This window comes from Melanerpes formicivorus, unplaced genomic scaffold (genome assembly GCF_026170545.1).
Source record: "Melanerpes formicivorus ecotype bairdi unplaced genomic scaffold, bMelFor1.0.p_v2 SCAF_8, whole genome shotgun sequence".
NCBI lineage: Eukaryota > Metazoa > Chordata > Aves > Piciformes > Picidae > Melanerpes > Melanerpes formicivorus.
Window position 1 is genome coordinate 386,701 of NW_027142360.1, and position 27,152 is coordinate 413,852.

Below are 27,152 nucleotides of genomic sequence, written 5' to 3' on the forward strand. Positions count from 1 at the left end.
TAGAAGGTGATCAGGTTGGTCAGGCAGGACCTGCTCTTCCTGAATTCATGCTGGCTGGGCCTGATCCCTTGGCCATCCTGTAACTGCTGTGTGATTGCACTCAGGTTGGCTGTTCCATAACCTTGCCTGGCACTGAGGTCAGGCTGACAGGCCTGGCATTCCCTGGCTCATCCAACCAACCCTTCTTGTGGATGGGTATCACCTTGGCAGCTTTTTGTCATCTGGGACCTCTCCAGTGAGCCAGGACTGGTGGAAAATGATGGAGAGCGGCTTGGCAGCACATCTGCCAACTCTCTCAGCACTCTAGGATGGATCCCATCTGCTCCCATGGACTTGTGAGGATCCAAGCATCTACGGAAGTCTCTAACCACTTCCTCCTGGATCACAGGGGAATTATACTGCTCCCTGGCTCCATCTGCCAGCTCAGGACGCCACTTGTCGTGCAGACAACCTGTCCTGCTATTAAAATGTGAGGCAAAGAAGGTGTTAAGTATCTCTGCCTTTTCCTCATACAAAAGGACATAACCCAGAACAGCACTGGCATGTTTAAGTCTGGCCTGTTGATGGGCTCTTGTGCCCCAGCAGATGGGGAGAAACTGAATTTGTTGCACTGGCAAAGCAAAAAGCAGACATGGAAAACGGTCTCAGAACTGCTGCTGGCTTTGTGTGCAGGATGTCATGTTTGTGTGTCCTGTTGGTCTGTGTGTGCTCTGCACCCATCTGTGAGGCCATCTATTGCGGTATGTTAAAAGATGTCCTGCTTGTGCTGTGTCATTAAAGGGAAGCACTAGGGTTCCATCTGTCCTTTTTCCACACCACTTGCTCCCATTTTCCAGACTTTAAAGATTTTCAAACCAGCCTGGTGCATCACCACAGACCAATAATATTACTTATAATGGGAACTGGGGTTCCTTATCTCCCTGTTCATCTTTCAAAAACCTGCTGGAAAAGGGTGGAGTTCATGGTGGAGGGATTAGCACATCTGTAAAGCACTAGTGCACACGCCTTTGGCATGATCTTCCCTGGATCATCCATCAGTTTAGCAGAGGTTGTCAGGCATGGCGGGTCATGAGGTGTCTTCTGAGATGACCAGACAGGAACGAGGCAGAGATTTCAAACTCTTCCTCCTGCAGCTTTTTCTTTATGTTATTTTTGCCTGGATCTCCAATTTATCTCTTCATAGATGTGTATACAGAGCACCCAGTGTTCTACAGTGCTAGCAGCATCTACAGAATATTAGAGGCAGGTATTATTTCTGGCTGTGCTATGAGATATTATGAAGAGTGTTTTGATTTTTAAACACATGGCAGAGAGAGGATAAATGGTCAAGGCCATAAAAATATTTCCTGTCCTCTATGCAGAGGCTTCAGTGCACAGGGAACGAAGAGCCAGATCAGCAATACTTACAGCATGTCCAGGAACAGCACTGTTTGCACTGAGACACATAACAAACCACTTGGCACAGGGAATTCCCAGCTGAAATGTTCTGAATTCCTTATACTCATCCCTGCTCATAACTTGTTACTCTGATGGTGGATATTAGTTTTCACCTCCTCTGGAGTGCTGAGAGGGAAACTCCAGGATTTTTGAAGGATGGGTTGGCTATACCCATGTGGGAATCTGCCTCTCATTATTGCCTGTAAATAATCTCTCTGTTTGAGCATCCATTGCTTGCAATTTAAGCTTGAGTAGAAGTCTGTTGTGAGGACCACAGGGTGGAATCTTCAATGTTTTGTTCTAAGGAAGTCCTGGATGAAAAAGGATGTTTCCATTTCTGTTTGCACATAATGAAGACAGCTATGTGCCAGAAGATGAATGTTCTCAGGAAACATTGCAGGATAATGGCTGAATAAGCCTCTGGTTTTGTTTACATATCCTAAAATAAAGTTGCATGTCAACATTTTCTTGCCTAATGTAAATATTGGAGATTAGATAATTAAACCATGCCGACAGATTTCTTGTTTAAAATAGACCCAAAAGATGGCTTACCTAAAAGTGAGAAATCTCTTTCTCTGCCCTTGTGGTCTGTGATCAGTGACATGGAGCAGCCTGATACTGCTTTATTGTGTTTTGTTTTGAAGCTTCCTATTATATGAATATTTAACTCCTCAGTATAGACTGGTCTTGAAAAACAGAGTTAAGTAAGGTCCAGAATACCTGACAGTTGTGTAGATTGTGGGATGTTCCATAAAGAGACAAGAAACAAAAGAGTAGGACCACTCAGAGTCGATATTTATGTCGACTTTCTGTTGCAGGAAGAATGGGAGAGAGCTCACATGCGATGCTAAGGCAACTCCAGATTGAGTGCACGGCCTCTTGTGAATAACCCTTACATGCTCTGAGAATGTTGCAGCTTCAGTTTCGTGGGGAAATACCTAGAAATAATGTCCACTGACAACTTGAGTTTATTCAAAAGATGATTCACTTCTGGATGCAGAACAACACATCCTGTGGGTTTGTTGCCATAATTTAGTCTAAGCTGAGCAAGCCCAGCTAGGAAAGAGGACTGTCTGCCCACTCTGAGGTGGGCTTCTGGGTACCTCTGCCAGTGAACATGCTCCCACAGGCCTGTGGAACTACCTGAAAATGTTGAAAAACCTCAGATATGTGTTATGTGTAGTAAAATTTAAGATCTTCTCTGGGTTCCCTCCACTAAGCCCATGCTTTTCTTGCACCAAGAAGCATGGTCAGATGTTGCTCCATATGTGGGCTCGGAAGTCTCATATAAAAGGGAAGGATCACTTCTCTGGCTCCATTGTTGGCCTTCTTTGCAGTGTAGAGTACATCGCTGGCCCATGTCCAACTTGCTGTCCATCAGAACCCCAGTCCTCCCCCAGCCTGTGCTTGTGCATGGGGTTATCCTGCTCTTGGTGCAGGATTTGTATTGTCTTTTGTTGAACTTCATGAGGCTCCCATCAGACCTGGTCCCTCTGAAAAGCATCACCCCCCACCCCTTGCAGGATATTGCCTACTCTTCCTCTTTGGCATCATCCACATAACATGGATGAATGGCAAATGAGTGCATCTAAAATAGCTGCATCAGTTTCAAACCAGGGAGTTGAACAGGCTCAGAGGCTTCCTTTCAGACAGGCAGAGTTAGATACTGCAAGTCCCCTTTGATTATGGTGTGAAATCAAGATGAGATGCTCAGAGCAGTTGTTGAGCCCTTGTAGAGTTCTGTGCTTCTGGCTTTAGTGCAGACTAACTTCACAAAATAAAACTTCCGTTGACAGTGTAAAGGTCTTTTATGGCACTAATTTCTAGGCTACTCTTTCTTTTGAAATTGAAGTTTGCTCCAGTGCTGACAGCCCACACAGAGCTCTGTGCATCACCAGACTTCTGCAGATTGGTTTAACCTGATGGGCACTTGTGAAACTATGGAAGAGCTACTTCCAGTGGAAAGAGCCGTTCCTTGCTCTCAGCTCGGACACACCATTATGGAGGGGAGGTTGGGGGCTTCAGTGGAAGAGGGAGTCAGGAGAGGTCATTGTAAGGCAAAGGTAATTTGGGGAAAACTTGGATGAAGTGATCACAGACTGATCACACTGGTTGAATTTGCTCCCCTCTGTCATATCAAAGGTACACATGACCTGGCCTTTCCTGCTGCAGATCCCCAGTTCACAGTAAATTGCTGCATCAGGCTGCTCTGCCAGTGCTCTGTGCTCTCCCAGATTGCATGTGATTTACATAAGCAACATCCTTCATGCTGCAAAGCATTGGCTTTGATCCAGGAAAGCACTTCAGCCAGTAATTAATTTTCAACTTGCATACATAAAAGCTAAGTATGGCCTTTAAGTGCTTGGCTAGAGCATTTGGTGTCTTGCAGGCCTGAGCTCTCTGACTGGATCTGCTTTTTTTAATACAATTCTGTCTGACACGTAAAAAGTTGCCATAATCTTTCCCCCTCTGTCCCCACTTTCAGGAGACAACCATTGTTCTTGGATCAATTTTTTTTAAAAAGAGACCATTTTGGAAATAAAGAGTAATTAAGAGGGCTGCCCATGGCCAGAGTGCATGCTTGTGATTAATGGGAGCCTGTACTGCTGCTGAGTGGATCACTTAATCCTTTTCTTTCTGTGGCTGCCATTTCCTACTTCCTTTTTTTCTTTTTTTTTTTTCCTTTTCTTCTTGCCAAACATCAATACCTTTATGAAGTGATCATCTGGTTTGGATTGAGAAAAATGCGTTGTGAAACTCCAGCCAAGGGACCCAGAATTTGTATCAACTGTCAAGCTAGCTAGTCTTTAATTACTGTAGGAGCACAGTCCTTCTTTATTTGTTTTCCCTTCCTTCATGTAGTCTATCAAGAACACCGCTGGAAGAAGAAAAAGAGACTGCACAACTGCTTTTATTTAGCTTAACGCAAGGGCAAAATATTCTCCCAGTTACACAACTGGAGAGGGGAAATGTCTGCAAAGCCACATATATTATCAGCTGAAATTTGCACCTTATAAACAGGATCTGGTTACTTGACCACGTCACCCAGATGAAATCTAAGGCCAAAGCACCAAGGTGTTAAAATCCTTTCTGTAGCCCAGAGCCCTCTGTTTCTTTTTGTGTGCCCTGCTGTTCCTATTCTTCATACACTCAACAGAAGGAAAATGTTGTTCCAAACATCCTTAGATGTTTGTTCATGAAACCTTCTCATTTTTCCAAGGAAAGAAATACAGAGTGATCCTGCAGAAACTGTAGCTCAAACAAATCGACATCCTCAGATGTTCATTCAGGAAAGCTCTGTTTGCGTAACAATAAATGCACCGAAAAGGCAAAAGGAACTAGCTGGGAATGGAAAGTTCAGCACAGCCATCTCTTCCCTGTCCCTGTTCGTAATCCTTAGGATCTGAAGAACAGACGAGCCCAGCCTAGTGAATGACTTGATATGGAATTAGTCAGAGATACCGAGCAGATTGATCTCAGCGATACTGCAATTCCAAAGTATTAATTTAAGTGTTATGGAATTTAATGAATTTATAATTAATATATGGCAAATACAGACATTCATTAAAATATTAATAACCTTTAATTATATGGAAAATTGCAAAAAGCTTATTCAATGGGTTTGCTGTACGGATAGAATACATATTTACAGTGGGAATGAGCAGAATTTAGGCAACTGTAACAATGTTTAACAATTTTAAGCAAAACAGGAGGAATAACAGGGAAAGAGAATCCCTGGGAGCTTGACCACAGCGGTAGAGACGTGACAAGAACTGCTAAGCCAAGGAGGAGATGAATTAATTGCTCACAGTTGATTCCACCCAAGCAGGGCATGCTGATGCTGCTGCTGCTGCTGCTGTATATTAGCCATTGAGGCTTTTGGGGGTGCGCTCATGTGCCAGGCAGGGCTGGTTGCTGGCAGGGATGCCGTGTGTGCTCGGGGCTGGGCTGGCTCCAGCGGGACAGTGGATATTTCTGGGAGGGTCTTATGCTGTTCTTCATCACAGTATTACAGTATTTTATGCCTGGAGACAGTTTTGCTATCTTGTTCTTCATATATATTTAGCTCCTGATAGTATTGATGAGGCAGAAATTGACATATTTGATGTAAAAAGATACACTGAGAGATGGACAGTGGGACGGGAGAGGTTTATCCAATCTGGTGGTTGTGACTCAGCAGACAGAGCATGGCCTGTACTGCTTGCCTGACAGCCAAAATAAAATCCTTCATGCTCTTCAGTATGTGGAATTGAAAGATGCATTGTGTTGGATGTGTTTTGTCTTCCCTGGGACAGTCACCATAGGAGCAGGGCAAACAGCAAGTTCATTACAGCCTGAGGTGCTGTGGAGAGGAGAGGAATGAGGGAATCATTAAGTTTGTGTCAAGCCAGGGACATTCAGGTCTCTTTAAAGTAGTTAATCAGTGGGGTGACCTAAATATGTCCTTACAGGAACATTTCTTCCTTTTTTCCCCCTCCTTCTTTGTCCTGCAGATCCCAAGGGAAGAAGGAGGAAGCTATCATCTTACTTCGAGACTCCATTAAGTATGGCCCAGAGTTCGCAGATGCTTACTCAAGCCTGGCCTCACTTCTGGCTGAACAGGTAATGGGCATGGCAGGAGCTCTGCTCCCCCGGCAGGAGCTCTCATCCTTTCACACAGTTTATGCCCTGCTGCTGCAGCCATTCAGCAATGGCCCGTGGCAGTGTTCCCACCTCCAGCATCCCAAGCACCCTTGCCTTGCACACATGTGATGGCAGACGTGGCTCTACGGTTGTCTGCAGAGAGCTCTCAGGCTGCTTTAGAGATGACTTTTTCAGGGTTGGAGACAACTCATTGGCAGTGAGTAATTACTCCCATGTGATGTAGCTCTGAATTAAACCACTGCTGGAGCTGTGAGTAAACACCCTCTCTGCAGCTCCCTGCATCTATGGCAAAGTCATAATCCATCACACCTTGAATGTTGTGACAGCAGAACAGGCAGGCACTGCCCCCTCAGGCGCACACTTACCTAGATAACCTTGAGACTGCAGAATAAATCACTCCGAGGGCAGGCAATGTCAGAAGCCAGGTGGCCTCTGCAACCTGAATCCTGTCCCTTGCATGCACACATCAGAATGTGGCCCTTAATTACAATGGCAGATGATGGCGTACAGGAGGTGGGAAGGCTCCCTGGCTTTAGGTTGCTTTTAATGAGCAGCTGTTCCATATTTTATTTAACCTGTGTTCACAATGTGCCCCCAGGCCTTATTTACTGCACATGGCCCAGGCTGTGCTCTGGAGGGAGCATTACTCATTTCCTCTCAAGCTTGTTCCCCATGCTCATTACTCAGACCTCTCCCTACTCCCTGTAGTTATTACTACAAGATCCTTGTGAGATGATACGTTGTCCCAGTAGAGGAAAAAGGAAATTGAGGTACAGAATGCTTGAGTTCAGAACAAGCCATGAAATGTGGGTGCCCATATCAAGACCACCAAGCCCTACTTTTCACACCTGCAGCAGTGGCCTCAGCCTGGGGCTACAGGAGTGGATGACAAGGTCTTCATAACTACACAGCTCCAGCACACCTCCATAAACCTGTTGAAAGTTGATTTTTTTTCTTCTCCCCTAAGTTTCAGCTCTAACTATTCCATAACAAGGGGTGCTAAAGCTTTCTTAAAAGGTGTGGCAAATGCAAATACAGACAGCACAAAAGAGAATCACCTTTCACTGTCCTCCATGGATCTGGTTAGTGAAATCTCTGTAAGGGAAGTGGATACATTTCAGCAAAGCTGTAAGGAGAGCTCTTCTTGTGCTTTATGCTTTTTAATGATGTAGGCACTCTGCAAAACTCCCCTCTGGTATATATGGCCTACTGAAAGATCTGTTGTTTTGTCTTCCCTCTAAGTGACTTTCAGGTATTTTAATGTTATCAGTATCAGCTGCACAGACCTAGAGATACAGTGCATGAAGTGGAAGTTCCCATTTGTTGAATGGGAACTGTGTTTTGAGTAAGCCTGTCAGTGAAGGGTCTCCTGCAAGTACAGCAGATGAGTTCTCTGCAGTAACACCTGCTTTTTACTATTACATGAAATTATTAGAGCCACTGATTGTAAGGTCAGCAGAGCTATGGAACCACTACAAAATCCAGAGGCCTTCTGCCTATAGAAAGTGTTGTAGGTAGGTCCAGCAATAATTCATCTGCTCTTCTGGATAGACTGTTCATCCTCCTGGGGCCTAAGTAAGTGGTAGGGAAAAAAGGTAGTACCAATTTCCTCAGAAAATAGGGATTGCCTTCAGGCTTTCAACACCTTCTCATGGCTCAGCCAAAGAAGATGACTGCTTAATTGTGCAGCTCCGCTCCTGTCTCTCCTACCAATCCTAGTGACAGCAGCAGGGGCTGTCCTGGGATGTGGGCTGCAAACCACACTAATATATGCTTCCCAGAGGGGTACAAGCAGAAGTTTTGACATCTTCCCAAAGTCTGATAACAGGACTCCATGTTTTGGGTTTGGGTTCTCCTCTTTGTTCAAGCAATAGCATCAAAACTGACTAAAAGTTACAAAATGTTTTTTCTGTCTTCTTGTGACCCAGAGTCTGTCTCATAGCTGCAGGGGCGTCTGTGAATGCTTGGCAATGTGCAGTCTGCTGCATGGACAGCATCACTGGGGAGCTCTGGGGAAGAGAGTACAAATGGTTTCCTCTTGTTGGCAGGGGACAGAAAGGGGCTGAAGTGGCACGAGTGGCATGTTAAAATAACTCACATGAGGTGACTGTGCCCATAACAGGTTGCTGCTACTCCTAATTTGCACTAAGAAAGCAGGTGATACAGGTGGACATGGCTCAGTGAAACAGTGCTTAGTCTCTCCTGTGCCTTAGTCTCTCCTGCCCAAGGTGTTTCCCCCTGCCTTGAAGGCAATGAATCTGAAACAGGGCTTCTCATAAACCTGTAAAAAAACCTGTTCCTAAGAGGACTGTGTAATGCACCAGGAACTGGCCCCTAACTCATGTAACTGCCCTTTTCTCTCTTGGACAGCTCACTCATAAGCCAAGGCTGATGTGGGAAAACCCCACCACATTGTATAAAACAGTTTGGCTTGTTTGTGCCTTTCACAAATGTTTGCCCTTCTTCTCTGCTCTGACTGCTTGGCATTGGAACTTGCTGGCAGCATATTGTTTTCCTTGTTTTCCATGATCACTGCACTGGTGCAAATACCAGGAATCAATTGTGTTTGTTCACCACTTCCACAGCACTCCTGTAACACTGGTTCCTCAGGAATTACTCTGCTGCACCTTCTTCTTAGCTCTTGTGGCTTCATCAACCATCTCGTGCTATTTGATAGCTCTTTCCAGGCCTGAGTTTCTGGCTTCAAGTGATTTTTCTGTGTGTGTAGCAGTATGAGCCTGCACTACGAAAAAGAAACCTTTAATGCACTTACCTGCAGAGAAGAGCCTGTGCAGGCATAACCAGACTGGAAAACCAAGCCATAAAATAGGCAGATTTAAAACCCCAGGAATTCAACTGAGAGAGCCTTAGATAATTACTTTTTCCCCCAATATCACCAAAAACTCTTGCACATTTTTTAAGCCTATCTTCTGAATTTTGTGAGGCTGCTGAATGTTCCATGAAGGTCTGGGAGTGGCGTTACTAAGTGTTAGTGAGTATCGAGTCTTTGTGAATTTGCAGCATTTCTCCCAAGAAGGGGAAAGGCTGTGAGAGAGAAAGCTCTTACACAAAAAGCTGGTCCCACCCTTCCCAACTTCTGATTGTGCTTAATGCAAATATTTTGTTAGGGAAATCATCCCAGACTGTGCTGATCCTGAGGCATGCAGGGTTAGGACATTAGGTGCCAACAAAGTGATGAAAGCATGATAAAAATGCTGTAAGTGCTGGAGATTGGTGAGTGAACAGGTTTATGATTGGTAAATAAAATGAAGGAAACTGACAGAGGTGCACACATTCCTTGACTGAAAAGTAAAAGCAGAGGAAAAGAAGTGAATGCAGAAAAGCTTGAAGATATATCTTGTTTACATCTCAGGGACACAGATGCTCTCTCAAGAAACTGCTCTTCATTTTAGCCATTCTGGTGATCACTACACTTTTCCTACAGGATAATGGTATCAAATTCCCATGTATTGATCAAAAACGTCTGAACTTAAGCACATTTGAAAGACATGTTTATGTTTAATCACACCCTAGCTTTTCTGCTGGCTGACCTTTATCAAATAAATGTGAAAGCACTTACCCAGGGCAAACCCTGTGCTTTCAGCAAGCTAGGCTCACCCAGTGTGATTGATTCCAGCTCTCTAGTGCTGAAACAGGAGGTGAGAATGGAGTCCACACATCTAAGCAGCTACAGAGCAAAAGCCCCAGAGGCTCTGGGATTTGCAGGACTTGAGGAGAATATGTAGCTGGGAATGGACCCAACCTCTTATTTCAACATGGATTCATCTCCAAGCAGATTTGCCTTGCTAGCTCCAGGTCTTCCTTGGCAGAGACCTGGGTGACTGTTTTCACTTAGGAGCATCATTAAATGTTGTGGAGGTTGTCTCTGTAGGGCTGTGCCATTCCATGGATGGGAAGAAACTGAGAAAAGCTTTTTGATGGTGACACTCCTCTGCGCTGTGCTGGTTTCTGCCGGTCAGGGCTTCCTTCCATAAATATACCCAGCAGCAAAGCTCTGAAGTTCGGGAGTGAGGAAAACTCTGGTAATTCTTGCTAGTGAGCATGCTGGCAGTGATTGTGCACTGGCTGACTGGAGGGAAATGGGAACCTTATGAAGTTGTCATTTCATTCAAACAAGACACCTCATGTTTGTGTCAGGGCCAGGCTGCCCAGAGCTCAGCCTAAGCAGAGCCAGCTTTTTCTAGAAATGCTCACACCAGCAAGCCTTGAAATCTATGCAACATGCAAGGAAGGCTGAGCGGTGTGGTGCCACTTTGTCATTGCTCCCCAGCCTCCTCCAGCTTCCCTCAGCCCCTGCACAAGCCCCCTCCCCCCCCCAGCCATCAGACACACCAAGCTTGTCTTCCTTACATTTTCCCCACTGCTTGGGGAACGAATAATAGAGCTCCAGAAAGGACATGTTGGCTAGTGAGAGGCTCATTGCAGCAATAATTTAAAACAGATGAGCTCCCAGCTGACAGCTATTTCTCACAGAACCAACTCCACCCAGCTGCAGCTTGTTGATGTTGAACAGGAGCTGCCTTTTCCAGCTGTTATTTTTGTTTCACAGGTAGCTCCAGTTGCAGATACACATCTATGCATCCCCCTATGCAGAGGAAAGCTGTCTAAATTCCTCTGGGGTGCCAGACAGCAGCTATGTGGTCACAAAACGTGGATGTGCATCAAGGGGTACTGATACTCTTTCTGCCATGGCTAAGCAATCTGTGTCTTTTAAGGAACAACTGAAGGAAGCAGAGGAGGTCTACAAGGCTGGCATAGAGAACTGTCCAGAGAGCTCTGATCTGCATAACAACTATGGTGTTTTCTTGGTTGATATTGGTAAGTGAGAAAGCACAGGGGACTTTGCCCTCTGCTTGACTTGCTTTGATTTGTTTTATACAGCACTACGCATCTAAAGGGGTGTCAAAAGCTTCCAGAGCAATAGCAGTGCCTCCACCGTAGCTTGGCAATAAATATCCCTGTGCTGCTGAGACGGCAGAGCGCACAGAGCTGTGTGATCAATGTGAGCACTGTGTGGTGGTGGCACTCAGCCCAGAGGCTCACTTCAGCGTTTCTCCCCATCTTTGCTCAGGCAGTTTTCCTCTTCAATTTGAGCTGGGCAGCACCCTGACAACACTGCTGGTTCTCCAGCAAAGTATGGCCACATTAAACCAAGTTCCAGGCACATAAGTGGATCATTATGGCCTTTGGAGTACTTGCAACTCTGCGCTGTGACAAAGCAGCTCTGTAGTGTCACTGCTATAAAAACAAACATGGCTTTTAAACCACAATCATCTGTGGAAACACAAGCTAAGATTCTATGATGAGAACTTAATGGCATCCATAAGCAAGGCCAAGTTTGACAGGTGACAAGGGAAACCGAATTTATGTCTTGCTCCAGTCCCTCCAGAACAGAACTGAGATTCAGTGATTAAATATAGGCTTAAAGTATATAGATGCTACCCATTCTGCCCCTTTCACATGGTGCCTGGCTCCAGTGGTGCTTAGGAAGTCAGGATGATGACTGCAGCCAGTCTGCAGCTGGCTGTCCAGCCTCTGAGCTGATGCTCAGCCATCACGCTTATGTAGTGCCAGTCTGAAACAAATATGAAGCCAAAACTGAGTACTCATAATCAAAAAGACATTGTGGCTTTAGTGACAGAGGTTGAGATTCTGAATTTGTGCCCTGGAAAAATTCAAGCTTGTAAATAATAAAAATACCTCAGCACTTTCACCCTGACGTTGCACTCATCTTTGCTTCCCAACCCAGGTAAACTGCCTCATTCCTGCCAGAAACTGGGATTCAGTCCTAGTGCAGCACACTTGGGTATCCTGCCAGAGCCAAAACTAACTCTTCCTGGTTTACTCTTACACTTCCCTACACACAAACAACAAGAAAAGAAAAAATCACTGAGGTTTCATACTTCAGGCATGATGTGTAAATAACGCTCCTGGAGGCCAGCCAGGGTGTGAAAGAGCTGGCTGGTAGTGAGCGTGTTCCAGGCTGCGCTGCTCCCCTGCAGGCAGGAGGCGATGCTCTGAAGCGCTGTGCCAGTTACTTGCAGAATTTTGTGCAACAAGACTCCAGTGAGTGTCAGCTCTGGGAAGCCATGGCCTAGGCAGCTCTGCAGTGGTCACAGTGTCTGCTCGGTGTGTGTCCTTTAGCAGTGTGCCTACCCCCTGTGTGTTGGGCAGGGGAGGCACTGGCTGACTGACAGACTGAGCTGCATGCACAGCTACTTACCAAGACGTTTTGCAGGTCTGATTCTCAAAAACATCTGCCTGCTCTGCGGTAGGAGAAAGTGAGGCTTCTGCTGTGTCTTTTGAAAAGTCCTCCCCTGAAAGACATGTTGTTGACCTTGGAGGTATCTTAAGTGCTTCTAAGTGCTTCAGGCTGGAGGTGAGGAGGAGGTTCTTCACCATGAGAGTAGTGAAGCCCTGGAATGGGTTGTCCAGGGAGGTGGTCAAGGCCCCGTCCCTGGGGGTGTTTAAGAGCAGGCTGGATGAGGCTCTGTCCAGCCTGATCTAGTGTGGGGTGTCCCTGCCCATGGCAGGGGGGTTGGAACTAGATGATCCTTGTGGTCCCTTCCAACCCTGAATGAAACTATGAAACTCTAAATCTCCCTGCAGAGGTCCCTCTGCTCTCCTGTAACGGAGACCCTGACAAGTGTCAGTGTTACTGTGATGTTGTATAGACAGCCTCTGGAAAACCAAGCTAGATGGACACAGCTCTGTCTCAGTTTTCATCAGGAGAGTGTGTGGTCCAGAGTGTGCAAAGCCCTTAACCAAATGCTGAGGTTACAAATGCAGCACTCACACTGCCAAGGTGCTGCAGATGCCTCTGCTCCTTCATGTGTTCAGTGGGAAAGGAAAGCCTGAGGGAAGCACTGCAAGGTCCTTCCTGAGGAGAACCATCACGAGAACAGGCAGCAACAGAAGCTCAGGCTTTGGGGGCAGTGCCTGGTGCCTTGCTTTTGCCTGCTGCTGGGTTCTGTGGTGCTCGGTTAGGTCAGGGGCTGCAGGCCTGGCACTGGCAGATGTTTTCGCACAGCGGAGCAGTGCCACCCGATGGCTTCTCTGCAGCACAGATATAGTGCCTGAGCACTCTGAAATAGGCACCTGGGCACCTCTGCCCTGGCATTTATTGACCCGAGGCTGATAGCATCTGCTCCCTGTCCTGTTGATCAATGCACAGAGACTGAGCAGGGCAGCACAGCAAAGGGGAAGGAGTAGCCTCTGTTTGCAAAGAGCTGAAACAGTCTGCAAATCTTGCGGGACTGTAGGGAACACAGGGTGGCTTGTTCTCTGTGTCTTCATTGCCCACCTCTCCAGTGGGCCAGGGTGGAAGGATGGAAGCCCTACCAGGAGATGGGACACATGCCCCAGCCCACTTTCTGGGGTTGACTTTGTCCTCAGCATAAGGCTGTCTCCCTCTGGCAGCATGATAGGAGAGTGCTTTCAGTCAGCATTCTCCTTCTGGTGATCCTACCCCTGGCTTGTAAAAACTTGCCTCTAAGAAAATCTACTCCTCCAGGTCATCTCCAGATACTGGAGCTTAAATCTTCATTTAGACAGCAAGTTTTTAATCTCTAGAAAGGCTGAGGCAGGATTTCTATATCAAACTGGCTCACACACACACATAGCTGAGAGAAATCCAGAGCACTGCTGTGTGCTGAATTCCTGACAGGGTTTTTCTGAGGCACCAGTTCAACAGTTGCTTTCCTCTGCAGGGGCTCCCGAGCGAGCCATGTCTCACTACAAGCAGGCCATCCACCTAAGCCCTTCTCACCACGTGGCCATGGTGAACCTGGGCAGGCTTCACCGCTCCCTGGGGCAGAACAAGGAGGCTGAAGCATGGTATAAGAGGTAAGGATTTAGGATGGAAGACAGAAATTCCCATGTTTGGGTTTTTCTCCCTTTCTTCCCCAACCATTCAAAAACAGATTTGTCTTTGTTTGGCTGAGTTTGGGGCTTGAAGAGGCAGCACAGACTCAGGCAGTGTTGACTTCCCTAGAGCATTCCCAAGCCCCCAGGATGGACATATTGCTGCTTTTGGCTGGGGATGATGATCTAATGATAAAGTCAAGAGGTTATTTTGTGGCATCAGCAGATTGTTAGCATGACTCCCACCTTGACTGAAGCTGGTCTGTGAGTGCTGCACACCCCAACATCAAATCTTGGCACCCTCTGGAACTCTGGCCCTTCCCAGGATGTGCCAGTAGGCAACATCTGACTCCCAGTATGCAGCAGGGTGAGCTGGGTGGGGTTTTTTTTGCTTCCTTTTTGACATCCAGATTTGTGCTCCCATCCCCCAAGTTCCTCACGATCAGCTATCCCCAGCCCTGCTGCATGCTGGTGCACACAGACAGCCCAGTCCTTCGGCAGACAGAGGGATTGCTGCTGTGGGCACACTCAGCCCTCGCTGGCACGTTACATGAGTACTGCCCAGGGTGGAATGAGCAGAGTGCAGAGCTCCACTGCTCCATCCTAGCACAAGACACAGCTCACTCTCCTGCTTTCATGGTGTGACCATTGTAGGCTGTGCCTTTAAGAAAGGGACAGTGCTGGAACACTCTGGATGAATATTTTGAAAACAAAGATAGGTCTAAACGAATTTCATTGGTAGATAGGTAAAATGCAACTTTAAGTTTTAGCTCGGTGTGAGTCTGTCTCTGTTCCAGTCTGTTCTGTCTCTTCAGCCTGTCTGCTTCTGAGCAACTAGCTGGAGCTGGCCTTGAGATAAGAAAACTAATCCCTGCATGCACTTTTGAAGCCTAACAAAATTTCATCCTTATTAATTATCTTTTCTCTCTCTCTAGCCCTTTTTGGGAAAAAAGGGAGATAGGGGGAGAGGGGGGGTGCAGGGGGGAACCCTTCTCTGTCCAAAGGAGGGAGTTTTGTTGTGTATTACTTTCTTTGCTGTGTATATCTGTATATATTGTAAATACTGTATATTGTGTATATATAGATTTGCATTTCATCTTGCTTGTAAGTATCGCTTTTACCCTTTGCTTCTCCGACTGAGCTAGCTGTGGTTTCTTTCTTTGTGGGGGAGGGAGAACTGAACCTTCTCTCACCACCACACATGGCCACACCACCTGGAAGCATCTCACATTCCTAAATTGCAGGGCGCTGAAGGTGTCGCGGAAGGCTGAGATCCTGTCCCCGCTGGGGGCTCTGTATTACAACACCGCACGCTATGAAGAGGCCTTGCAGGTTTACAGGGAGGCAGCAGCCCTGCAGCCTTCCAACAGAGAGATCCGACTGGCTCTGGTGAGTGGGGGCAGCCTGCCCAGGGCAGAGCCACCAAAGAGCAGCAGCAGCAGCCCCTGGGCACAGCACTGTGCATGTAGGAGGGCTGAGCTCTCTAAGGTCATAACCTTTGATCATGTGGCTCCACAGGCACAGGTTTTAGCAGTTATGGGGCGGACAAAGGAGGCTGAGAAGATGACAAACCATATCCTCAGTGAGGACCTGGAGTGCCTGGAGTGCTACCGCCTCCTGGCAGCCATCTACAGCAAGGAGGAGCACTATGCCAAGGTACTGTGCTCATGGGGTACCCTTGCCCTGCGGGCTCACACCCAGAGCTCAGCCTTGATTTTATGCTCCCTCTCTGCAGAGACACATCGCATGCCATAAATCCAGGAGATGTATTTTTTCCCACTCACACACTTCTCTTTGTCTGGATACTGGGACTGAACCTAAGCAGCTCCACTGCCTATCAGCCACAGGCATCTAAAAACCTCATTTCCATGATGTGGGACAAACAAGGGAAGAAGGAAGATGACTGTTGTGGTGGGAGGAGAATATGAGAAGTGGAAAGGCACAGAATACAGTTACAGTGTCCTCTTGCTTTTTCACAGGCACTTGAAGCTACAGAGAAAGCTCTTCAGCTGAAACCAAAGGATCCCAAAGTCATATCAGAGCTCTTTTTCACTAAAGGAAACCAGCTAAGAGAGCAGAATCTCCTTGACAAGGCTTTTGAGGTATGATTTCTCAAAGCCATATGCATAGTTTTATAGGTTCAAATACCCTTTGGTATTTGAACCTCTGGTACCCTCTGCATCTAATACCCTCTGGTACACGCACTCCAGCTTTGGACCTTAGTAGTTCACCAGTGGTACAGTTAAAGTTTCGGGATAGCTAACTTTGCCAGACTTAGTTGCAACTACTTTCCTCATTTTTGTGTGGAAATAAAGATGCCTGATATGAGAGGTTAAGTACAGAGTTGTGGTGAGATTGTGGAGGAGCCTAGGCTTTTTCTCATTGACCAGACCAATGGTCCTCCAGCCCCAGTCCCTCTTGCTGGTGATGACCATCTCCAGGTGACTCAGCTGGAAACTTGGGAACCTGTGAGAGCCCCCTGTTGTCATATCTCATCTCATTACCTAATAGGTGAGAAGCTTAATGGCTCAGAAATTATGTTGTCATTAAATATTATTGGCACAGCTCTGAATATTGTCATATCCCTACAGATGATTTGAATCCTTTCCTGTTGTGACACCATAAAACCAGTGCTGTTTGATAGACTTCAGAAGGTCTTTGTTGCTTCTCCCACACAGAGCAGCAGGAGCGGTGGGGAGGGATGGCACTGCCCTCAGGCCCCTGTGAAACCCCTGTGCAAGTGGCTGTGCTGCAGTGTGCTGCACCTCCCAATCACAGCCTTGTGGAAAGGGTGTATTGCAGCCCACACAGGGCTTCTGGTAGGCAGACCCTTACCCGAGGAAATTACTCTGGTGTGCAGGAGGCTCCAGTGGTGCAGGGTAGCAGGGAGAGGGTTGCAGGGATTGGTGCAGCTTCTTATATGGCGCTGTGGGCAGGAAAACCTGAGCTGTGCTCCACAGTGGAGCAGTTCATTGTGTTGCCTCTGCTGTAAAGAAACTGAAATTCATCTCATGCACTGCATATGAGGGGAACTTGAAATACTATTTAAAATGGATTCCGAAGGAAAGGAAACTTTATTTCTCTTTCACCTCCAGCACTGTTTTTGTCTAAAGAGTCACACTTTTAAACTACCAATGCTTCCTCTTCCTACAGAGCTATAAACGGGCTGTGGAGCTCAACCCAGACCAAGCGCAAGCTTGGATGAACATGGGAGGCATTGAGCACATCAAGGTAGGACAGTTTGTTTTTCCTTAAGCTGTTAAAGGCAGAGGCAGTGATCTCTGCTAAGAGGCTGCGAAGGGCTGCAGGTGTGTGAGTAGTGGGTGTGCTCAACGAATTTTTCCAAAAGGGAGGAAAATCTGTCCACCCCAATTAGAATCTCTTAGCCAGGTTGCTGGGAAATAACTTTCCTGTAATAGAAATCTCATCTTGAGGGCAGGCTGCAAGGAACAACTTTTAACAAAGGTTATTGACAACAAAACCACTAATAAAAGTTTTCCTGCTTCAGTTGTTGACCTACCTTAGACAAGTGTCACTGCAAGTTGACTTTTACGATTACTCTCTAGCTAATTAATTTAATAAAGATGCAGAGTGCTGCATTAGACATCTTTATGCACTCTGAGGAAACAGCTTGCCCTGTGGTTGCATATCTTCTTGAATACTTCAGCATGTGATTATGATTTGGGCCTTAAGGAGTCACATTGTGTGATACCCTCAAGCACTCCTGTTTCTGAGTGGAATCAACTCTTGTGGTACAGCATAACAGAAACTGTAAGTCTGCTTCTTGCTGCCATGTGTGTTTGGTCCCATTTGGGCTGATGGCACTTGGTGTTTTGTTTCATAATGAAGTATTCCCATCAGGGATCAATGCTGGGCCCCATCCTCTTTAACATCTTTATTGATGATCTGGATGAGGGCATTGAGTCCATCAGCAGTAAATTTGCTGATGACACCAAGCTGGGGACAGGAGTTGATCTGCTGGAGGGTAGAGAGGCTTTGCAGAGAGACCTTGACAGGCTGGACAGATGGGCAGAGTCCAACGGCATGAGATTGAACACATCCAAGTGCCAGGTTCTGCACATTGGCCACAGCAACCCCATGCAGTGCTACAGGCTGGGGTCAGAGTGGCTGGAGAGCAGCCAGGCAGAGAGGGACCTGGGGGTGCTAGTTGATGGTAGGATGAACATGAGCCTGCAGTGTGCCCAGGTGGCCAGGAGGGCCAATGGCATCCTGGCCTGCATCAAGAACAGTGTGGCCAGCAGGAGCAGGGAGGTCATTCTGCCCCTGTACACTGCACTGGTTAGGCCACACCTCGAGTACTGTGTCCAGTTCTGGGCCCCTCAGTTTAGGAAGGAGGTTGACTTGCTGGAACGAGTCCATAGAAGGGCAACGAAGTTGGTGAGGGGCTTGGAACACAGCCCTGTGAGGAGAGGCTGAGGGAGCTGGGGCTGCTTAGCCTGGAGAGGAGGAGACTCAGGGGTGACCTTATTGCTCTCTACAACTACCTGAAAGGGGGTTGTAAACAGGCAGAGGTTGGTCTCTTCTCCCAGGCAGCCAGCACCAGAACAAGAGGACACAGTCTCAGGCTGCACCAGGGGAAGTTCAGGCTGGAGGTCAGGAGGAAGTTTTACACAGAGAGTGTGATTGCCCATTGGAATGGGCTGCCTGGGGAGGTGGTGGAGTCGCCATCACTGTAGGTGTTCAGGGGGAGACTTGACAGGGTGCTTGGTGCCATGGGTTAGTTGATTGGGTGGTGTTGGATGATAGGTTGGACGCGATGATCTTGAAGGTCTCTTCCAACCTGGTTTATTCTATTCTGTCACCTAACAACATCAAGCTTTATAAACTCTTTTTCCTTTGTGTGTTGGTCTTCACCAATCCCAAGGAATGAACTTTCTATGTCAAAGAATGTGAATGAGGTCTATCGCTCATTTTCTTTGCAGGGGAGCTACGTCACTGCCCGTGGCTACTATGAGAAAGCTTTACAGCTGGTTCCAAACAGCAAGCTGCTGAAGGAGAATCTGGCCAAACTGGACCGCTTGGAGAAACGATTCCAGGAGATCCAGGAGAAAGACCAAACATAGCATTCAGTCACCAGTGGAAAGAAGCCCATATCCCTTGGAGAAAAGTATAGTGGGAGCCTATTGCTCCAAGGGATGCTTTGCTCCAAGGAGTTTTGATAGGACTTAACTACAGGAGGCAAATTTTGAATGCATGCTTATGTTTGACTGAAGTTACAGGAGACACTCAGTGCCTGTAGCACATGCTGGAGAATGAAGGAATACTTCCCTTTAATCAAGATTTATGTTTAGGCTGAACCCATTTTAATCACACCAGGACTATGGGTGGGACATGTACCTTCAGTATCTTGGTTGTCACTGGGGAAACCGTGGAGACAAAGCACTCATCCATTGTGGCAGGGCTGAAGTAGTACTTCCTGTTACCCAGCACAAGCTCACCTCATCCGCATTAAGTACCACTGATGGGCTTCGTTGAAGTGCTGACAGGTCCATCTGAGCCAGGAAGTGGTCACATAACAGTCACATAAAAAGGTTTCAAGGGGTTAACGTTGAGGAAGTGATGGCCACTCTTACAGCTCTAAATGTGACTTGGAAATGATTCTAAAGAAAGGGAAAATGGTATCTGAGTATCACCCTGGAAGGATGATTCTACAAGTAGAACAAATGATCCTTTGCAGGAAAACCTCACCTGAATGTTTTACTTGTAAGATAGTAGTAATTCAGGGTCAGGCTTTAACCTTTGCCCTTCCCCTGCAGGCCAAATTATGACTACTCCAGAAAAGAATAAATAGAAAAAGGAAGCATCCTAAGGCAATGGGAAGCTCTAGGATTGCTTGTCCCTCCTCCCAGTCCCCATGAGCAACCAAACAATGGGTCTGGTCAATACAGGAGGTAAAGTAGAGCCACAGGGAGATTAGGGAAGATTCCTAGCCTGGAAAGGTACTAAGGAGACTTTTGTGTGTGTGTACAGGGGCAAAGTCCATGCACCATGGTGATGACACTGACAAAACACTTTGTCCAAGTGTTCTCATGCCCTCCCAAAAAAAGATACAGAAAATTAACTATAGCTGATCAGTCATAAATTTCTATTTTTAAATACTAAAGTGGGAAAGACAAATTCTCTTCAGAGTTGGGGCTTTTATTTTTGAGCTATATTTATTTAACTTATAATAATCAAATGATTAATATATTTTCTCTGTGTTATACAAATCGGGTGGTATCCTTCACAGCTGGCTGCCTAGCTGGGCATTGTGACTTGTGTTATCTGAAGTTAGGAAAACACAGTACCACCAAGGTGTGCTTGAGAAACTCCCCCAGCGATGCTTCAGGGCACACTGGAACGTACTGGTCCCTGGAAAACCAGCACTGCTGCTTCCTCCAGCATGGTTTGTACCAGTTCAGAGGGCACCAGTGCCACCATGCTCGCTGCCACGATTTGGACATCGGAGTAGGTCAGCAGTTTGTTCCTCTTTGCAGTGGGAAGCTGCTGTGAGAGTTGTTCTATGTGAGCTTGATTGTGGACAGTCTCTGCCAAAGAGGCACAGGGTTTGCCATTATGAGTAAGGGACAGTTCAGATGAGGAACGTGATGCCTTGGTAGCATGGTCGGAAAAGCCTGAGTGGCAGTGACCCAGCCAGCACCAACAAACCCAGGTGCCAGCTGGGTCAGCAACCACTTTCACATGTCTCTTATGCTCATGGACTTGCTGACCATGTTTCTGCAGGTCCTCAGTGCGGGTGGTATGCTGGATGCTCTGCATGGAGCAGTTTTACACAGGCTGGGCACTGCCAAGAAGGCTGGGACAAGATCAGGTGATGCCAGCAGAGTCCCACGGGTTGGGGAAAACAAATGTTAAATGACCTCTGAGAGCAGTCAGTTTCCCACCATGCACTTCGAAGTTGTAGATGGTTCATTGCCAGGGTGTTCAGAGGTATCTAGACCATAAAACTGTCTGCCTCTTTCCAAGGTGAGCCTGCCTTTGGGGCAGCTTCACCAGAGACTCATGTGGCCAGGCTAGTGGGCTGCCTGCAGCACCACTGCATGGAGGCACATTTTGTGGCTGGCAGAGCAGTGCCATGCAAAGCCCCCTGCAGAGGAGGCATCTGCAGTGTGGCTGAAGCATGGGTGGGGGGAGAAATGTCTAATTTAAAAATATGTATCAGCTATAAACTTTGCCTCAGAAAGATATATTAAATAAATACTATATATTCTACAAGCCCCACAGCTTTACATTGTGGCAAACAAAACATATTTTTTTCAGATACAGAGGTTGTATTTTTTATAGCAATGCTTTATGAGGGGGAAGACTTAGGTTTGTGGTTTTAGCTTTGGCTTAAATCTTAGTTTGTCATTCCTGAGAGACCTGGTAGAAGTTATTGTCTCATACTCATCCTACAACCTAATCAAAGCTATCCTGGCCTCCTAAAACCAGGGCACACCTTGAAGTATAATATAGCTTTGGTTTTCCCCCTCCCAGGTCCGGGAGAAGGATTACTGGTTTTGCAGAGTAACCTAGAAATAGGAAAGCATCCTCCCGGTGAGGGAGGTGGTTTGGCTGGAAAGCATGGAGTATGTTCAGCCACTCACATTCTGCAGGTAACATATCCATGCAGTTTAGCCTCACCTGAACTGGATTACAGCTGAAGGGCTGAGTCTTCATTTTGGAGCTGGGTTTCTCATAGTAATGGAGAGAGGAGAGCTCAGCAATGAACCCTGCTTTCCTGAGCCACCCAGCTGTGCATTCCCCAGTATGTTTGGGGAACGGCTCAGACCATAAGCTACCAAAACAGTTCAACCATTGTGAAGTTTGAAGCTGACTCCATGTCTCACTGGCAGCCATGCTGAAACACTGTGTTAGTTCAGGGCAATAGTCTTGTGAAAGGTTTATTGCAGATGAAGAGGAAGAATGGAGCATGATATGATAAGAGTTACCTCCACCAAAATGAAATGCAGTGTAGAAGATAAATCAAGTGGCTTACCCGTTGGAAAACTGGATATTACCTTAGTTAAGCATAGGAGATGATTAGTGTCCTCTAGCATTGCACAGCTTCTAAAATAATGAGCTGTAAATACATTGTTGTCTGCCAGCTCCAGCGCTCTGCATGACTGCAAATCAATAACTGACTGGAGCTCCGTTGAGCGTGGGCCAAGTGCACTCTCTCTGCAAGCTGCCTTGGCTAAACCGCAGTGCTCTCCCGGACTAGAGTGGAGCTGGTTAGACAGGACTCCCCTGTACTCACTGTGCATTTTAATCCTGAATGGAAAACACTGTTTTGTTGCTTTCCCCTTTCTCCATGTATAATACTTTCAGATTATTACTTTTGGGTTATTTCTTAAAGTCCAGCTTTCATTGCTTCTATTCCTTTTCCATCCTTCAGAATAACTCAGTGGGGGGCATTTCCCCTCTCTCATAATCTCCTTGGAGTAGATTTTCCTACAAATGCATAGGTAACTTGGTTTGGCCCAACAGTAAGTGAATGCAGCAGCGCAAATGGCCTTAATTCCAGAGCCCTGGCTGAGGACAGGAGGGTGTGAGCATGAATGCACATGAATGGAAGACGTCTAAGTGAAAAAAATACCCAAAATGAAAGAGCCTAACTTTCAGGGGAGGCTGTACACTCCTAAAACTATCTAAAAGCTATGAAATCTTCTCAACAGTTAGAGAAACCAGGTCAACATTTGGCATACAGCATTTGGTCAAGGAAGATGGTGTCATTCTAATGTCAGTAGTAACTGGGCTATTTAGAACCGAGTTGTATGAGCCTTGGCTGCACTCTTCTGCCAGCTCAGTGAAGTGGTTAGGATATGCCTAAGTCTCCTCAACCTGTGTGTGAGTAAGCTGACCAAGTGCTAATTTCTATGCAGAATCTCTGGAAAATATTAGCCCTTAAAGACCTTTTCCCCTCAAGCTCGAGCCTCAAGATGCACCACTCTGCTTTTGTGTAGGGTTAAACCCAGCAGCAAAAAAGAGAAAAAGAAAGAGGGGAAAAAGGCACTTGGCACTCCCTGGTATTTCCGTGTGGCAAAGCTGCTTCAGGTAACCTCAGTGACTGTGTGGAAAAGTTCATTGCCATCTTTGTACTGACTTGCTGAAAACTTTTTCTTCTAGAAAATCTCCCCAGTGGTATCCTCTGTGAAAGTTATGGCTTCTACAACTGCACTACTGTAGAAACCTCTGCCTGGTGTGGATGTCATGCTGCGTGTTCCTCTCGTGCAGGAGCTGCTTCGCATTGCCTTTGGTTCATATGATTCTTATCTAGGTGTTTAATTTTATTTTTTAATCAGTTGTGTATATCTTGAAGGGAAAAAAAAAAACCCAGAAGAAAACAGTCCATGGACTAGAGAACTCTTACCAATCACTTCACACTTTGCAGCAGCTGGATGTACATCAGTGTTACAGGAATTTGCTTTTTCCACTGTGGGGTTCAGATTTCACATACAGGAGTTATGCTCAAAGTCTTTGCAAGAGAAAATGTATGTCTATTTTATATAAAAAGTAAGAAAAGTGCTGTGTCTGGTTGTGTTCTCTTGGCTAAGGGCTCAGGCTGTTCCTTAGCACCAGCTGTGAACAAATTCTTCTGCAGGTAGAAATGACAAAGTTTCTTACTCCACTTTATGTTTCACTGCCCAAAGTATCGCAGTGATTGCTCATGTAGGAGCAACAGGGCAGCCCAATTTGAGTCTGGTGACATAAATAGATTGGAACAGGATCATTAGAAAGGATGAGGGCTGGTGCTTACATGGTCTTAATGATTAGACATGTTACACTGGCACAAGCTTTTCATGGCATGCTTTGTAGATCTGTGGGAAACGTGTCAAAGAAACTTGTCTGCAGAGTGCAAAGAGAAAAGCAGCACAGAAAGGAGGAGTCATTTTTGTTCTAATTCCTTTCATCCCGGCAGATGTTCACAGATGCTCCTGCATGCTCCTGTGCCTTGGGTTCAACTCAGGGGATTGTGATGATGATAAATGCCTCCTTTGAAAATGGGCCTGAAAGAGAATTGAAAGCCCTGAGTGAAAGCTATGGTGGTGTTCTGCCTTCTTGGTGTGCCTAAAAACCTCTGCAGCCTGTAATGGAATTGCATCTTGCTTTGAAGTCAGCCCATACACCATGAAGTTGTTCTTGATCCCAGCAGTGCAGGATTTCTTAATGGAGCTTGTTACATGGATCACAGAATCACAGACCATTAGAAGTTGCAAGGGACCTCCAGAGATCATTGAGTCCAACCCCCCTGCCAGAGCAGGATCACCCAGGGCAGTCTGCACAGGAAAGCATCCAAGTGGGTTTGGAAAGTCTCCAGAGAAGGAGACTCCACAACCTCTCTGGGCAGCCTGCTCCAGGGCTCTGGCACCCTCACAGTAAAGAAGTTTCTTCTCACGTTGAGCTGAAACCTTCTCTCTTCAAGTTTGTATCCATTGGTCCTTGTCTTATTGCTGTGCACCACCCAAAAGAGCTTGGCCCCCTCCACCTGACAGCCACCCTTCAGATACTGATAAACATTGATCCCCCCTCAGTCTTCTCCAGACTAAATGGCCCCAGGGCTCTCAGTCTCTCTTCACAGGGGAGATGCTCAAGTCCCCTAATCACGGATAACTCTCTCTGTAAAAGGGGTCAAACAATTTCCATCCCTGTGGCAGCTACTTAAGGCTTTCCGTAAGCCCCATGTATTGCTTCACAGCTGAGAAACCGGGGGAGGTTTCATACAGCACTCTTGGTGTTCTCTGAGAAGAAGAACCTTACCAGACCTCATAAAAGCTCTCCTCATGACCAGCATGGGTGAGGAGAGACCGCAGGGCAAGGAACTTAGCTGGACTTGGCTGCCTGTGCTAACCCTCCTCTGCAAAAGCAATGAGATTTGTGTCAAACTGAAAGGGCTGAGGCAGTTCGCGGCCGATGGCAAAGGTGAAGGAGGGCACTGGATTCATGGGTTCATAGCATGGCTTAGGTTGGAAGTGACCTTGAAGATCATCTAGTTTCAAGCTCCCTGCCACAGACAGGGACACCTCCCACTAGCCCAGGCTGCTTGAGGCCTCATCCAGCCTGGCCTTGAGCACCGCCAGGACGGGGGCATCCATGACCTCTCTGGGCAGCCTGTTCCAATGTCTCTACCCTCACTCTAAAGAATTTCTTCCTCATCTACAGAATCAATCTCCTCTACTCAAGCTTAAAGCCATTTCCTCTCATCCTATCACTACAAGCCCTTGTAAAAAGTCCCTTCAATGTGTCAAATAGACCACACAGCTTGGCGTCATCCTCAGGCTTGCTGAGGGTGCACTCAGTGCCAATGTGTGTCACTGACAAAGATGTTAAACAGGTCTTGGCATTCTCCCTGTAAGGAGCATGGAGCCAATGACCTACAGCAACATAGACTGAGAGCCTCTGAATCCACCTGAGCTGGAGCCCTGCAGCCTTACCTGCATCTGTCAGAGAGGCTTTTTAGCTGGGGAGAAGAGGAAGGTTGTTTCTCATGTGCAAGAGAACACAGCACAGCCTAGGTTCCAGCTCTGGGTGCTTTCCCTGAGTCCTGGTGGAAGCAGGGCTTGTCTTGTGGCTGGTATCCCTTCTTGCTCCAAGTGGTGAGACCTGTGTGTGGGCTTTGGGGAGACCTGCCCCAGGCTGGCAGCTGCAGAAGCAGGCACTGCTGTTACCTGCTCTGGTAAGGTCCCAAACGAGTGAATGTAGCTAGTCAGTTTTCACAGATCCTGCCAGGTCTCGGTGTGCTTGCCCCTGGCAAGTGAGTTTTGGCTCTCCTTGCTGTAGCTCTGCTGGGACAGGAAACCTTTCTTACCCTCTCCGTGTAGGTACTGCTCACCATGGCTCTCTTCATGGCTGCTGTGGCAAGTGAGCTGGTCCCTGTGCAGGCTGCTCAGCTGCAGTGTGGTCCCTTGGAGTGCAAGAAAGAACAATGCCTTGGTCCCTCTGAGCTTGTAGCTGGACTTTGGGCATGTGGGTAGGAAAGGTGTCTATGAGACTGATGAGTGCCAGCACATTCTCAAATCCTTCTTGAACATCCTCTTGCAGTGGCAAATGCACTTATAACTCCCTGTCTGGCCTGCTCCCAAATCCATGTAAAAATGTCTTTCCTAGGGATGCTTATAGGCAAGAAAGGGAAATCAGCACAGGGCAGGCTAGGAAGGCCAAGTTGGGCAGAAGAACAGTGATCTTCAGAGTGATTTTCTCCTGCTAATGAAACTAGCACTAAAAATATCTGTCCAGGTGGGATTGCATCCGACCCGCTCTGCTCCAGTCCTTCTGGTCCTTCTGCTGTTGCTGATGTTATTTCTTTCCCCACCTAAGGGAATGATGCTTTCTCCATCATTTACCTCCCTGATGAAGTCTATTTATTTTATACTTCACTGGTAATCACTGCAGTCTCTCCATGGAAAAGCTACTCAGCAGCAAGGGTTAGGGAGAGCTTAGTCCAGGTCAATGGCTTAGAAAATTGTGCCTGGTTTTGTGACTGAGCTTGCTGTAGTAGTCAAATGCTCTGAGGCTGGAGAGTACCCTGGGAATATGGCAAAATGCTGTAAAAGGGAGAGAAAGAGAGAGAGGCTGGGCTGAATGGAGCAGCCAGGAGTGCTGCAGTAGTTCTTCAAAGCTGGAGTTGGTAACATTTGGTATCCAGACTTGGTCTCCTGGTGACTCCAGTGAGTTATTCCAGGCAAGAATGTCCTAAATCATGACCATTGCATTGCCTGGCTGGGAGCTGAACTCATCCCAGTCTTGGCTTAGGAGAAGCATTCTCGTCCAATGTGGTATGAGAAACACCTTATACAGGAGTGATTATCAGAATGATTTTTAGCTTATAGAGACACAGGGCCAGCTGATGGGAGTAGAGGAAGTGCTACTGTCCTCAGCAAAGGAGCCAGAAGCTCGATGCTACTGCTCTCCCACCACTGCCTAGCCTGGAGAAGCAGACTGCTGGTATGAGAAGATGCAGTTGGTTTCCTTTTTTCATGTGTCCCGCATCTTTGAGATTCCCTGCTGGGCCAGGACTGGTGAGGTTTCTTTAGAAAACATAAATTGGATTGCCATGAATTGATCTCAAGCTGCATGGCTCAGGGAAGCTTAACCAGCCCCAGCCATCCCTGCCATACTTCCCCTCTGCTCGTTGTCTGTGTTCTAAGGCACAGGTAGTGCCAAAAGCCATGTGAGAGAGCTCTGCT

The 27,152-nt window shown here is 46.9% G+C and overlaps 1 protein-coding gene across 1 annotated transcript in view; it reads left to right on the forward strand.

Moving 5' to 3' along the window:
* The window catches only part of TMTC1 (transmembrane O-mannosyltransferase targeting cadherins 1), a 200,167-nt gene extending 176,675 nt beyond the window's left edge, over positions 1-23,492 (forward strand). The window contains exons 13-20 of the mRNA XM_068141758.1: positions 5,931-6,039; positions 10,818-10,920; positions 13,812-13,947; positions 15,210-15,354; positions 15,484-15,621; positions 15,945-16,067; positions 17,119-17,196; positions 18,909-23,492. Of these exons, the coding sequence (XP_067997859.1) occupies positions 5,931-6,039; positions 10,818-10,920; positions 13,812-13,947; positions 15,210-15,354; positions 15,484-15,621; positions 15,945-16,067; positions 17,119-17,196; positions 18,909-19,049 (973 nt within the window). The 3' untranslated portion in view covers positions 19,050-23,492. The remainder of the gene's footprint in view (positions 1-5,930; positions 6,040-10,817; positions 10,921-13,811; positions 13,948-15,209; positions 15,355-15,483; positions 15,622-15,944; positions 16,068-17,118; positions 17,197-18,908) is intronic.
* Positions 23,493-27,152: the final 3,660 nt, after the last annotated feature.